The sequence below is a fragment of the Bos indicus genome, chromosome 26 (genome assembly GCF_029378745.1).
Source record: "Bos indicus isolate NIAB-ARS_2022 breed Sahiwal x Tharparkar chromosome 26, NIAB-ARS_B.indTharparkar_mat_pri_1.0, whole genome shotgun sequence".
NCBI classification, from domain to species: Eukaryota; Metazoa; Chordata; class Mammalia; order Artiodactyla; family Bovidae; genus Bos; species Bos indicus.
The window spans coordinates 11426347-11440739 of NC_091785.1; the positions used below are offsets into that span (position 1 = coordinate 11426347).

Below are 14393 nucleotides of genomic sequence, written 5' to 3' on the forward strand. Positions count from 1 at the left end.
CAAGACGCCCCTCAGGTTACTGTCGATACGTGGGGCTCCGGGTGCTCTGTGGAGGGCTGAACCATTTTACTAGAGTTAGGGTTTAAATCTGGTCTCTGCCGTTTCAGTCCATGGGGTTGCAAAGAGTCGGACACAACCGACCGACTGAACAACAACAACAATCGCCGCTTATTAACTCTGAGGCAAGGCAAAGTCTTCAGTATCTCTGGGCCTCAGTTTCTTCATCTGTTAAAAGGGCTTAATTATAGAACTTACCTCTTCCGCCTCTTACGAAGATAAGGATAATGTGTAAAACTGTTAGAAACAGTGCCATTGGTATAGTAAGCACTATGTATTTGCAAGCCTTAGTATTTTTATTATTGTTACTGCTGCTTTGAGGATCAGGCCTCCTTTGCCAAATCTGGTGTCTTGTATCCCCAAGGTGAGCATTTTGCTCGGCAAGTGGCTTGGTCTGTTTTTAGGGCAGTCGGGGGCTCGATGTCTGTGCAGTTATTTCCAGACTGCTACCGCCGGTGCCGGGGCGCTCCCTTCTTGGTCTTTGCAGTGCGGAGCGAAAGGCGGGGGTGTGTGGCGTGTGTGATGACTGCAGTCATCTCCACCCACCCACCCTCACCCCCGGTTTGGAAGGTTTCCCCCATCTCATTATACTTTTTGGTTCAGTAATTCCTGCTTAATGTCGCTCTCTAATATTCCTTACTGGAGGGCTAATTGACAGAAGGTCGAGCCTTATGGGTTAGTTTGTTTTTAATCCCCAAGCTGATCAAATTCAGGTTTGAATCCGTTCTTAAAACAAGGTAGCATTACCCGGAAACAGCCTTAACTGTGTACATTTTATTAAATGTCCAAGACCTGAGACTTCAGGTTGCAAAATAATGTAAAAGACTCATAAGTTAATTGTAAAGACTTTTTTTGACTGTATTTTGTGGATGACATGCGGCAACCTCAGTTAGTAATCAGTCTTCAATCATGAAATCTCATTGGAGAGACGAAAAAGGATACCATTTCTCAGACTTGGGAACAGCCTTCCGCAATGAGGTCTTGAACCTTGCTGTTGGCTAGAGATAATATAGGACCAAAAAAAATTTTGCGCATAGAGAATTTTATTTATTATTTAACCCACTTAACCCACTATACAAGGAGTCTTTATCACTGCCTAAATCTCTGAATTTGTTGTAGGGGTACAGAGTAGTATAAGATAAGGTCCTTGCTCTCATTTCTAGTCTAATTAGGGAGGCCACACATCCATAGAAGTTAACTACAAGTACAGGAAGTGACAATGTATCTCTCAATTTTATGATTGTTAAGGGGCAGTTTATTCATGAAAACTGAACATAGAAGCAAGCACAAACAACTGTAACATTTTTTTTTTAAGGAGGTACAATATTTTTTTTTAACTTAGTAATTTCATAAAAGATGTGTCAACATTTTTTTAAGCCAAAAATTAATTGAAGGCCAAGAATGAAGGTTACTTTCCAGTTTCCTGGGCATTTCCATGAAACTTGAGTTATGAAATGTCAAGCCATTACGTTCATGTTTTTGTAAACTTTTCCTCTGTGTTCTACATCAGTGGTTTTTATTCTATCAGATACGTTTTCTTTCTAATTTTCACCCATAAATTAAATATTTGAAATATTCTATCAAACTACATTTAAATACTTTTCTCATTTTGATTACATCACTGATACAATGAAAGCAAAAAGCAATAAAGATTAAACGTGCTTAATTGTATGGTTGGTTGATGTAGTTTGCTGGGTTTTGTTGAAGGTAATTGTATAGTTTCTTTAAATCTTTGAAGTTTAGGAAAAAAGAGAAACAGCTTTGTATTGAGTTTGGGGGTTTCAACGCTGATCAAGGAAAAAGATACCACAAGGTGGCAGTAACACACAAGGGTCTTTACCAGGTTAGCACTTGGACAGGACTGCATGCTTGGAAAGCTGCCCAAATCGTGAGACTTCTCGGAGACTAGAGTGAAGGGCTACCACCTAGAAGGGGAGGGTAAGGAATTGGAGAGAAGTGGGAATGATAGCAGAGGGAGCTCAGTATAAGTGTCCTAGCACAGTAGGGAGTCCGCATATCTGAGAACTTCAAAGGGCAGCAGTGGCTTGGGGTCTTTATTGTCTTGGATTTTGTCTGTGGCTAGCGAATGGTTGAGTGCAGTTTCATGGAATGTGCAAACCAGATAGGCTCTAAATGGCTAAAACTAAGATTATTTTGGCTATGTATAAAGCAAACAGATGTATAAAAATTTGAGTTTGACACCTCATTGGTTTTTTGAACTAACGTTGCCAGCCTGCTGTGAAGAAGTAAACAATTCAGGGCCAGTATATGGGGACCATCTTTGGCTCATTTACTTAATGCCTGTGGATGCCCGTTACAAGTACCTTCTTGAGCCAGGAACCCTATTGGCAGTGACTGTTCTGAGTATATCATAATATTCAAAGAATATGGTGCTCTCTCCATTTCTCCCTAATATTGTGCACCTAGTGGATTCTCAGTAAATATTTGAATGTTAATATTTTATCAGTGAAACTTACCTCTACATTTGTCTTTAAATTTAGCGAGATGCTTAATTTAGTTGTAGTAGTTTCAATTCAGTTCAGCCCTTCAGTCGTGTCCGACTCTGCGACCCCATGAACTGTAGCACGCCAGGCCTCCCGGTCCATTGCCAACTCCTGGAGTTTACTCAGACTCATGTGCATTGAGTCAATGATGCCATCCAACCATCTCATCCTCTGTTGTCCCCTTCTCCTCCTGCCTTCAATCTTTCCCAGCATCAGGGTCTTTTCAAATGAGCTAGTTCTTTGCATCAGGTGGCCAAAGTTTTAGAGCTTCAGCATCCGTCCTTCCAATGAATATTCAGGACTGATCTCCTTTAGGATGGACTGGTTGGATCTCCTTGCAGTCCAAGGGACTCTCAAGAGTCTTCTCCAACACCACAGTTCAGAAGCATCAATTCTTTGGCGCTCAGCTTTCTTTATAGTCTAACTCTCACATCCGTACACAACTACTACGAAAACCAGAGCTTTGACTAGACAGACCTTTGTCAGCAAAGTAATGTCTGCCTTTTAATATGCTGTCTAGGTTTCTTCCAAGGAGCAAGCGTCTTTTAATTTCATGGCTGCAGTCACCATCTGCAGTTATTTTGGAGCCCAAAAAATAAAGTCAGCCTCTGTTTCCATTGTTTCCCCATCTATTTACCATGAAGTGATGGGACCAGATGCCATGATCTTAGTTTTTGAATGTTGAGTTTTAAGCCAACTTTTTCACTCTCCTCTTTCACTTTCATCAAGAGGCTTTTTAGTTCTTTTTCGCTTTCTGACATAAGGGTGGTGTCATCTGCATATCTGAGGTTATTTCTATTTCTCCCGGCAATCTTGATTCCAGCTTGTGCTTCATCTAGCCCAGCATTTCTCATGATGTACTCTGCACATAAGTTAAATAAGCAGGGTGCCAATATACAGCTTTGATGTACTCCTTTCCTGATTTGGAACCAGAATGTTCCATGTCCAGTTCTAACTATTGCTTCCTGACCTGCATACAGATTTCTCAAGAGGCAGGTCAGGTGGTCTGGTATTCCCATCTCTTTCAGGATTTTCCACAGTTTGTTGTGATCCACATAGTCAAAGGCTTTGGCATAGTCAGTAATACAGAAGTAGATGTTTTTCTGGAACGCTCTTGCTTTTTTGATGATCCAGCAAAAGCAATTTGATCTCTGGTTCCTCTCCCTTTTCTAAAACCAGCCTGAACATCTGGAATTTCTCAGTTCATGTACTGTTGAAGCCTGGCTTGGAGAATTTTGAGCATTACTTTACTAGCGTGTGAGATGAGTGCAATTGTGCAGTAGTTTGAGCATTCTTTGGCATTGCCTTTCTTTGGGATTGGAATGAAAACTGACCTTTTCCAGTCCTGTGGCCACTGCTGAGTTTTCCAAATTTGCTGGTATATCGAGTGCAGCACTTTCACAGCATCATCTTTCAGGATTTGAAATAGCTCAACTGGAATTCCATCACCTCCACTAGCTTTGTTCATAGTGATGTTTCCAAGGCCCACTTGACTTGGCATTCCAGGATGTCTGCCTCTAGGTGAGTGATCATACTATCGTGATTATCTGGGCCGTGAAGATCTTTTTTGTATAGTTCTTCTGTGTATTCTTGCCACCTCTTCTTAATATCTTCTGCTTCTGTTAGGTCCATACCATTTCTCTCCTTTATTGTGCCCATCTTTGCATGAAATGTACCCTTGGTATCTCTAATTTTCTTGAAGAGATCTCTAATCTTTCCATTCTATTATGTTCCTCTGTTTCTTTGCATTGATTGCTGAGGAAGGCTTTCTTATCTCTCCTTGCTGTTCTTTGGAACTCTGCATTCAAATGGATAATATCTTTCCTTTTCTCCTTTGCCTTTCGCTTCTCTTCTTTACTCAGCCTTCTCAGACAACCGTTTTGGCCTTTTGCATTTCTTTTTCTTGGGGTTGATCTTGATCCCTGTCTCCTGTACAGTGTCACAAACCTCTGTCCACAGTTCTTCAGGCACTCTGTCGGATCTAATCCCTTGAATCTATTTGTCACTTGCACTGTATAATTGTAAGGGATTTGATTTAGGTCATAACTGAATGGTCTAGTGGTTTTCCCTACTTTCTTCAATTTAAGTCTGAATTTGACAATAAGGAGTTCATGATCTGAGCCACAGTCAGCTCCCAGTCTTGTTTTTGCTGACTGTATAGAGCTTCTCCATCTTTGGCTGCAAAGAATATAATCAGTCTGATTTCAGTATTGACCATCTGATGATGTCCATGTATAGAATCTTGTGTTGTTGGAAGAGGGTGTTTGCTACGACCAGTGCGTTCTCTTGTCAAAATTCTACTTCTTTCTGCTTCATTCTGTACTCCAAGGTCAAATCTGCCTGTTTACTCCAGATATTTCTTTTTTTTTTTTTTTTAACTTTACAATATTGTATTGGTTTTGCCATACATCAACATGAATCTGCCACAGGTGTACACGTGTTCCCCATCCTGAATCCCCCTCCCGTTTCCCTCCCCATACCATCCCTCTGGGTCATCCCAGTGCACCAGCCCCTACTCCAGGTATTTCTTGACTTCCTACTTTTGCATTCCAGTCCCCTCTAATGCAAAGGACATCTTTTTTGGGTGTAGTAGTTTACTGGTAAAGTATTCCATATTCTATTCCACATTCACCTGTGACATATCAGGTACTGTTTTAAATACATTCACATCTTTTTTTTTTTTAAGTCATGCCTCATGGCTTGCAGAATCTCATTTCCCCAGCCAGGAATTGAACCTTGGCCCTGGCAGTGAAAATGCTGAGTCCTAACCACTCAACCACCAGGGAATGCCCAGTACTTTACTTTTTACTTGTATCGTTTGGAAGAATTCAGTTGAAAGTAATTGTCCAGATAACCGAATTTAACTCCTAAATTATAAAACATTACAAAGTCTCATATTCTTTAGAAGACACTAAAAAAACTAAGCACAAGGTTATATTTATTACACCTTCTTATCTGACTTCTGAGAGCATTTCAGACAGATTGAATGTTTTATACTATCTTACTTTGTAGATTATCTTCACTCTTGAAATCTCTTTGGATGAATCTACCTACCTATAGGTTGGATCACATGAACAGTAGTGGTAGGCAGTGTCCAATATTAGTTGATTCAGAATCTGTAAATAATCTGTTCTTTTGTCTTTTCCATGGCTCATTATGTTGGAATAGTAATATCTTTCTTTTGGAAAGATAGTAGATGCAATAATATGTTTCTTTTGAAAATCTAGTTTATGTGGCAAGAAGTAGCGGGCTGGACTCATAGACTTTTTAAACTATGGATGGTTTATATGCTGATATATTGAGATTTTCTAAAGACGTTACTGTTATTCTTACAGAATGGAATCTAATTTAAATCAAGATGGGATGTCTAGACCATCTTATGTTTTCAGTGCTGACCCACTTGCAAGACCTTCAGAAATAAATTTTGATGGCATTAAGCTTGACCTCTCTCGTGAATTTTCCTTAGTTGCTTCAAGCACTGAGGTAAGTACAAGAAAAGTATTATGTTGATTGTCGTGATTGAGTGTTAATGGACGTGTGCACACATGCACACATACACTTTTTGACAGGTACGACTAAAGACGAGCTTTCCAAACCTTGTAGGTTTAAGACAGACTTATCTCAGTAATTTTCTCATGGTGCCCTAAATACAAAACAGTTGCTTTCCAAATAGTAGGTGCAGACAAGTTAATAACTATTTATGCCTAACCTAGTAGCCATTTGAGAAAAAATTAAATGAAAAAAGAATTTTAACATCCTTCTTCACTAACCAAAGGTTACTTACTGATGGGTTATGTGTGCCTTTTGGGTGCTGCACAACTTCTCAAACTTTGCAATCAGATTAGACACTGCCACCTTCGTTTCCTTTTCTTCATTGTTTTGGGGTTGGACTTGCTTTTCATCACAACAACCACTGAGAAATCCAGCTTCACTAAGATATGACTTTATCAAAAGAAGTAGTGTGATCCAGTGTTGAAACCAAATTACTTCATGGTTTTCAACATGTGTCAAGTATTGGTATGGTTCTCTCAAAAATGTCAAGTATTCCACTATGCCCCCGGGAACTGCCGTTAGTTTAAAAAATCATGCAGATTAAAAAAAAATTAGTAGTGTTTAAGAAATAAACATAACGAAGTTTCTACCACCCTACCTGTTACTATGTTTGCTGTGTTTATAGACCTTTTCTTACAAATGTACTTTCATTGTATTTATATTCTCTTTATTACAGATTAGATTGTTAACTTTGATGCCTTAGAGATGTACTAACCCCTTTTATAAAGACAGATGGAGTGGATATATGCATAGGTATAACTGATTGACTTTGCTGTACAGTAGAAACTAACAACATTGTAAATCAACTGTATTCTTATAAAAAAAAAAGACTGAACTCTAATTAATGGAAACTGTGTACTTTGGGTTATAATGACATGTAACAAAGTTAGCACTCTGGTGTGGGGTGATAGTGGGGGAAGCTGTGCTTGTGTGGGGACAGAAAGTATATGAGAACTTTGTACTTCCTCATGTACTTTCTCTGTCCTCAGTTTTGCTGGGAATTTAAAACTACTCAGAGTGACTTTGTTGTGTGTGTGTGTGTGTGTGTGTGTGTTATGTAAGTAAGGGGTCTAGGAACTGACACTAGCAAAAAAGGCAGACTAGAATGCTCCAAGTCCTCATTTCCCCCATGAAACATTAAAACAACAACAGTATCTAGAGACTAACTAAAATACCTTTATGAGAGCTCTGAAAAGCAAAAATGCACACCAACCATGTGAATACCCAATTAAAAAAAAAAAAGCTATGAAATGGTAGGAAAAAAAAAAGGATGGAAGGGGAAGAGGGGGTATAGGAAACATAGATAAAAGAAAAGTAATTATTTAATACCCATTTCATGTGTCAGGCTCTTTTACTTTAGCTGATTTAATCATAAAAGAAGAGAGGAAGAGATGGCCTGTTTTTGTACTGCTCACAAGCTGTCACTGGTTTTTGCAGTTCTAGATGGTTGAAGAAGAAAAATCCAATTTCATGACATGAAAGTTATATGAAATTCAAATATTGATTGGTTTACTTATTTTCTAGGTCTTCTAGGTCTGCTTTTGTATCACAGTGGCATTTGCTTGCTGATGGGCACATGTGTTTATAGTGTCTGGCTATTACAAACAAAGCTTCTATGAAATTTTGTATACAAATCTTTGTATGGATGTATGTTTCCTTTTTTTCTCCCCCTTGGATGAATACCTAGGGTTGGAATGACTGGATCATTTTTAAGAAACTACCAAACTTTTCCAAAGTGATATAGCATTTTATATTCCCGGTAACAATGTGTTAAGTTCTTCCACATCCTCACCAACCCATGGTGTGGTCAGTCGGTTTGTTTTTAAATAGACTTCATTTTTTAGAGGAGTTTTATATTCACAGCTAAAATGAAGAGAAGATACAGTGATTTCCTATATTCTCTTTGCCCCCAAATAGCTTCCTTCATTACTAACATCTCCCACCACAGAGGTACATTTGTTACAATTCATGGATGTACTTTGACACATAATCACTCAGACTGGTTACAGTATAGTTACATTATGGTTTATGCATGGTGTTACACATTCTATTGAACAAATGTGTAATCACATGTATCCATCATTATGGTATTATAGAGTGTATTTTCACTACCCTGAAATTCATCTGTTTCACCTGTTCACCCACCAACATTGATCTTTTAACTATCTCCAATGTTTTGCCTTTTTCAGAATATCATATTTTAATAGTTGGGATTATATGGTCTGTAGCCATTTCAGATTGGCGTCTTTCACCTAGCAGTAGGCATCTAAGATTCTTCCATGTCTTGCCATGGCTTGATAGTTCAGTTGTTTTTAGTTCTGAATTATATTCCGTTATAAGGATGTTCAGTTCAGTTCAGTTAAATTGCTCAGTTGTGTCTGACTCTTTGCGACCCCATGAACTGCAGCATGCCAGGCTTCCCTGTACATCACCAACTCCTGGAGCTTACTCAAATTCATGTCCATCGAGTTGGTGATGCCGTCCAACCATCTCATCCTCTGTCGTCCCCTTCTCCTGTCTTCAGTCTTTCCCAGCATCAGGGTCTTTTCCAATGAGTCAGTTCCTTGCATCAGGTGGCCAAAGTATTGGAGCTTCAGGTTCAGCAATCGGTCCTTGAAGCGAATACTCACTTCTTTAGGATGACTGGTTGGATCTCCTTGCAGTCCAAGGGACTCTCAAGAGTCTTCTCCAACACCACAGTTCAAAAGCCTCAATTCTTCAGTGCTCAACTTTCTTTATAGTCCCCACCTCTCACATCCATACATGACTACTGGAAAAACCATAGATTTGACTAGATGGACCTTTGTTAGCAAAGTAACGTCTCTGCTTTTTAACATGCTTTCCAGGTTGGTCATAGTTTTTCTTCCAAGCAGCAAGCGTTTTTTAATTTTATGGCTGCAGTCACTGTTCACAGTGATTTTGGAGCCCCCCAAAATAGTCTCTCACTGTTTCCATTGTTCTGAATTATATTTAGTTCTAATTTTAATTTAGTTTATAATTTAAACTAAATATGTGTAAGTATATATTTAGTTTATAATTTTAATTTAACTTTTGTTTATAAGTTTAGTTGTGAATTATAATTAGTTCTGAATTATATTCCATTATATGGATGTACTGTGGTTTATTCATTCACCTATTGAAAGACATTTTAGTTACTTCCTTTTGGGGAACTATGAAAAAAACTTTTATGAGCATTCATGTGCACATTTTCTGTGGACATAAGGTTTCAGTTTATTTGGATAATTACCAATGAACGTGATTGCTAGATTGTATGGAACAAAAATATGTTTAATCTTGTAAGAAACTGTTAAACAGTCTTCCAAAATGGCTGTAACATTTTGCATTCTCACCAGCAGTGAATGAGAATTCCTGTTGATGCACATCCTCACCAGCATTTGGTTGTCAGTGTTCAGATATTAGCTATTCTAATAGATGTGTAGTGATAGCTCATTTTAATTTGCATTTCCTTGATGACGTAAAGTGTGGAGCATCTTTTTATATGCTTATTTGTCATCTGTATATCTTATTTGATAAGATATCTGATAAGGTCTTTGACCCATTTTAATCAGTTTGTGTTCTTATTACATTTTAAGAATTCTCTATATATTTTGGCTAATAGTCCTTTATTTGGTATCTTTTTGCACATATTTTCTCCCAGTCTCTGGCTTGTCTTATCATTTTCTTGATTATGTCTTTTACAAAGCATAAAATTAGTTTTAATGAAGCCCAGCTTATCTGTTACTTCTTTCATAGATCATGCCTTTGGCGTTGAATTAAAAAAGTCGTTACCAAACACAGGATCATCCAGATTTTCTAGAATTTTAGTAGTTTTGCATTTTACATTTAGGTTTGTATTCTTTTTAAGTTAATTTCTTTGGCGGGTGTGAAGTCTATGTCTAGGTTAGTTTTTTGCATATGGATGTCCAGTTGCTCCAGCACCACTTGTTGAACAGATTGTCTGCTCCCTTGTGTAGCCTTTGCTTTTTTGTCAAAGATCAACTGACTGTATTCATGTTGATCTGTTCCAGGGCTCTCTTCTGTTCCACTGATTCGGTTCTTTTGCCACTGCTACACTATCTTGATTACTGTCGCTTATAGTATGTCTTAAATCTGGGTATTGTGAGTTCTTCATCTTTGTTCCTCTATTTCAATTTCATGTTGGCTATCCTGAGTAGTCTTTTTATTTTTAGTCATTCTAATAGGTATGTATTGATAATCTAATTGATATTTGCATTTACCTAATGACCAAAGATGTTAAATATGTTTTCATGTACTTATTTGCCCTCTGGGTGTCTTCAGAGAAATGTCAATTTAAATCTTTTGCCCATTAAAAGAATTTTTTTTTAATTTTAAGTGTTCTTTATGTTCTCTGGATACATCTGTCTGTCAGATATATCCTTTGCAAGTATTTCCTCTATGGCTTGTTTTTTCATCCTTTAACTGTTTTGGAAGAGAAGTTTTAAATTTTGACGAAGTCCGTTTTACCAGTTTGTTCTGTTATGTATTATGCTGTTGATGGCATATCTAAGAAATCTTTGCTTAAGGCCACAAAGGTTTTCTTCTATGTTTTCTTTTAGAAGTTTTTAGTTTTATATTTAAGTCTGTGATCTCTGACCCATTTGAAATTAATTTTTCTATACAATGTGAGATATGTATTCAAATTGCTATTTTTAAAATTGTATATAGATATCCAATTGTTCTAGCACAGTTGGTTGAAAGAGCTATCGTTTCTGTACTGCGTTTCCTTTACAACTTTGTCATAAATCAAATACTCTTGTATGTGGAGGTTTATTTTTTAATACTCTATATATTCTGTGTCATTTATGTATCTCTCTGGCTGTCGGTACCCCACTGTTTTGATCACTGTAGCTTTAAAATGTGTTGAACTCAGGTGGTAGTGTTAGCCCATCAAATGTCTTCTTTATCAGAATTGTTTTGACTGTTCTAGGAACTTTGCATTTATCTATGAGTTTTTAAATGAGCTTGTCAGTTAATCCCTCCAAAAAACTTCCTGGGATTTTTTGTTGCATTTGCATTGAATCTATAGATCAGTTTTGGAAGAATGGATTGGATATCTTAACACTGAGTCTACCAAATAATGAATGAGGCATATCTCTGTTTATTTTGGCCCCTTCTAATTTCTCTGAGCAATGTTTTTAATTTTCAGTGTATGGTGTTCCTGATCTATTGTTAAGATTTTTCTTTAATTAGTTTATAGTTTTTGAGGTTATTGCAAATGGTATTTTTTTTTTTAATCAAATTCTGTTTCTTCCAAGCATATACAGAAACGTTACTTTTTGCATATTGGTCTTCTATCATACTACATTGCTGAACTCATTTAATAGTTCTGGTAACTTTTTTGAAGGTGTTGTCATATTTTTAACATATAAAAATGTAGATGTTCATGATGTCTGTGAATAAAGACAATTTTATTTCTCCTTCCCATCCTTTCCCTCTTCCTTTTTCTTCTCTTCTTCTTCCTCTTCCCTCTCCTTCGCTCTTTCCTCCTCTCCCCCTCCTTTCAACTGATGACTTAGGCTAAAACATCGAGAACCTCTCATATAGTGTTGAATAGAGGTGGTGAAAGCAGAAATCCCTTTGTTGTTACTCATCTTGCTACTCTTCTCTGATTCAGTCTTTTGTCATCAAATATGCTGTTAAGTATAGGTTTCTTATAAGTGCTCTTTATCAGGTTAAGGAAGTTCCCTTCTGTTCCAGTCTGCCTGTAATTCTTATTATGAATGGATGTTGAATATGTGTATCAAATTCAAGTCACTCATATGCACTTCTTTTGCATCTAGTAGTGATGAAAGTTTCTCATTTGTTCTTTTAATCTACTAATTGATTTTTGAATGCCAGCTTGACCTTGCACTAGGATAAACTATTTTTTGTTAGGATATACTTTCCTGTTTTATGTATTAGCTAATATTTTGTTAGGGAATTTTTGCCTCTCTTTTTTCCTGACAGGCAACTTTTTTTCAGATTATATTAAAACAATTACATGTCAATAATAAGAAAACAGTCTAATAAAAATGGACAAAAGATTTGTACAGATACTTAACAAAAGAAGCTATACATAGGGTTAATACAGACATGAAAAGGTGCTCAACATCATTAGTCATAGTCAGTTCAGTCACGTCCTACTCTTTGCGACCCCACGAACTGCAGCACGCCAGGCCTCCCTGTCCATCACCAACTTCTGGAATTTACCCAAACTCATGTCCATTGAGTTGGTGATGCCATCTAGCAATCTGTTGTCCCTTTCTCCTGCCTTCAATCTTTCCCAACATCAGGGTCTTTTCAGATGAGTCAGCTCTTTGCATCAGGTGGCCAAAATATTGGAGTTTCAGCTTCAGCATCAGTCCTTCCAATGAACACCCAGGACTGATTTCCTAAAGGAAGGATGGACTGGTTGGATCTCCTTGCAGTCCAAGGGACTCTCAAGAGTCTTCTCTACCACCACAGTTTAAAAGCATCGATTCTTTGGTGCTCAGCTCTATAGTCCAACTCTCACATCCATACATGACTACTGGAAAAACCATAGCCTTGACTAGACGGACCTTTGTTGACAAAGTAATGTCTCTGCTTTTTAATATACTGTCTAGGTTGGTCATAACTTTCCTTCCAAGGAGTAAGCGTCTTTTAATTTCATGCTGCAGTCACCATCTGCGGTGATTTTAGAGCCCAAAAAAAGTGAGGTCAGCCACTGTAGCCATTGTTTCCCCATCTGTTTGCCATGCAGTGATGGGATGGGATGCCATGATCTTCGTTTTCTGAATGTTAAGCCAACTTTTTCACTCTTCTCTTTCACTTTCATTAAGAGGCTCTCTAGTTCTTCTTCACTATAAGGGAAATGCATAAATTAAATCCACAATCAGATACCACCCTCACACCCACTAGAAGGGTGATAATGAAAAAGACTGGCCCCACCATCCACTGGTGAGTGTACAGAGCAACTGACATGTTTATCCACTGTTTGTGGGAATAGAAGATGGTACAACACTTTGGAGAACATTTTGCCTTTATCTTATAATTATTAGGGATATTGTTCTGTAATTTTTTCTGAGGATATCTTTGTCAGATTGTGGTATTCAGGTTATGTCAAACTCAAATTAATTGAAAGGTGTTCTCTTTCCATTTTCTTAGAGTTTTAGTCTTTAATTTGTGTAATTATAATCTTAAATGTTTGAGAGAATTTACCAATAAACTACCAGGTTATTGCAAATGGTATTGGTTTTTGGAGGGTTTGGAGTTTTTATATAGGATTATTTTGTTTGAATATAAGTTGAATTTCTTTAATAAGTATAGGGTTATTCAACTTTTCTTCTTGTGTCTTGTTTGGTGAATTGTGTTTTTCATGTAATTGTTTTCTTTTTACTTTTTAATATAAAGCATTTCTTTAAAATTATTTTTAAAAAATGAACTAAGCTAATTCCTTTCTTAAAGGAAGCAGTAAGGAGAATATAATACACCAAAATAAATAAATAAATAAAAAATGCATGATGGTCTTGAGCATTTGGGTTAATTGAGTATTCTGGGGACTTGTGATTTACTCTGCTCTTCTATGTTTTAGTGACTTTCAGCCCTGTTATTTGTATCGGTTATAAAAGTTACAGTTTTATGCCAAAGAAGCATATTGTAAACTTTAAATATAAATATAGAAGGCAGGGAAAATTGAATCTTCTCTGGCATTTTTGTTTTTTTTTAAAACAGATTTGTTTTTCTTTAAACAAATATAAAATGGATGAAAACAGAAGAGTCACTGTTTGCTTAGAGGTTTTGTATAATCTCAGATTATTCTATAACAATCAGCCACTTTAAAGAAAGGTGATCTCTGAAACTCTACATTTTGTATCTTTAAAATATTTTCTCCTTTTTAAGGCAAACAGTTCTGAATCTAAAGATTATCTCCAAGTTTGTCTTCGAGTAAGACCATTCACACAGCCAGAAAAAGAACATGAGTCTGAGGTTGGTGCTGAATTTAATTTTATAGTTTATTTCCATTAAGTGAGCACAATATCATCATTTTAATGTACTTGTTGTGGGTTTTTAATTATTTGTGTTCTAGGGCTGTGTGTATATTCTGGATTCACAGACTGTTGTCCTGAAGGATCCTCAGTATACTACCCTTGGTCGTTTAAGTGAGAAAAGCTCTGGGCAGATGGCACAAAAATTCAGTTTTTCCAAGGTAGGTACCCATATGAAACTGAAAATTTTTCTTTTAAGATAAAAAGACTTGGCTTGAGCTAAATTGCTGCTGCTGCAGCTGCTAAGTCACTT

The 14393-nt window shown here is 37.1% G+C and overlaps 1 protein-coding gene across 5 annotated transcripts in view; it reads left to right on the forward strand.

Moving 5' to 3' along the window:
• Positions 1–14393, forward strand: part of KIF20B (kinesin family member 20B) — an 84644-nt gene that overhangs the window by 191 nt on the left and 70060 nt on the right. For all 5 annotated transcript variants that reach the window (XM_019953157.2, XM_070780459.1, XM_070780461.1 and 2 more), the window contains exons 2-4: positions 5897–6044; positions 13995–14081; positions 14182–14301. In XM_019953157.2, coding sequence (XP_019808716.2) covers positions 5897–6044; positions 13995–14081; positions 14182–14301 — 355 coding nt within the window. The remainder of the gene's footprint in view (positions 1–5896; positions 6045–13994; positions 14082–14181; positions 14302–14393) is intronic.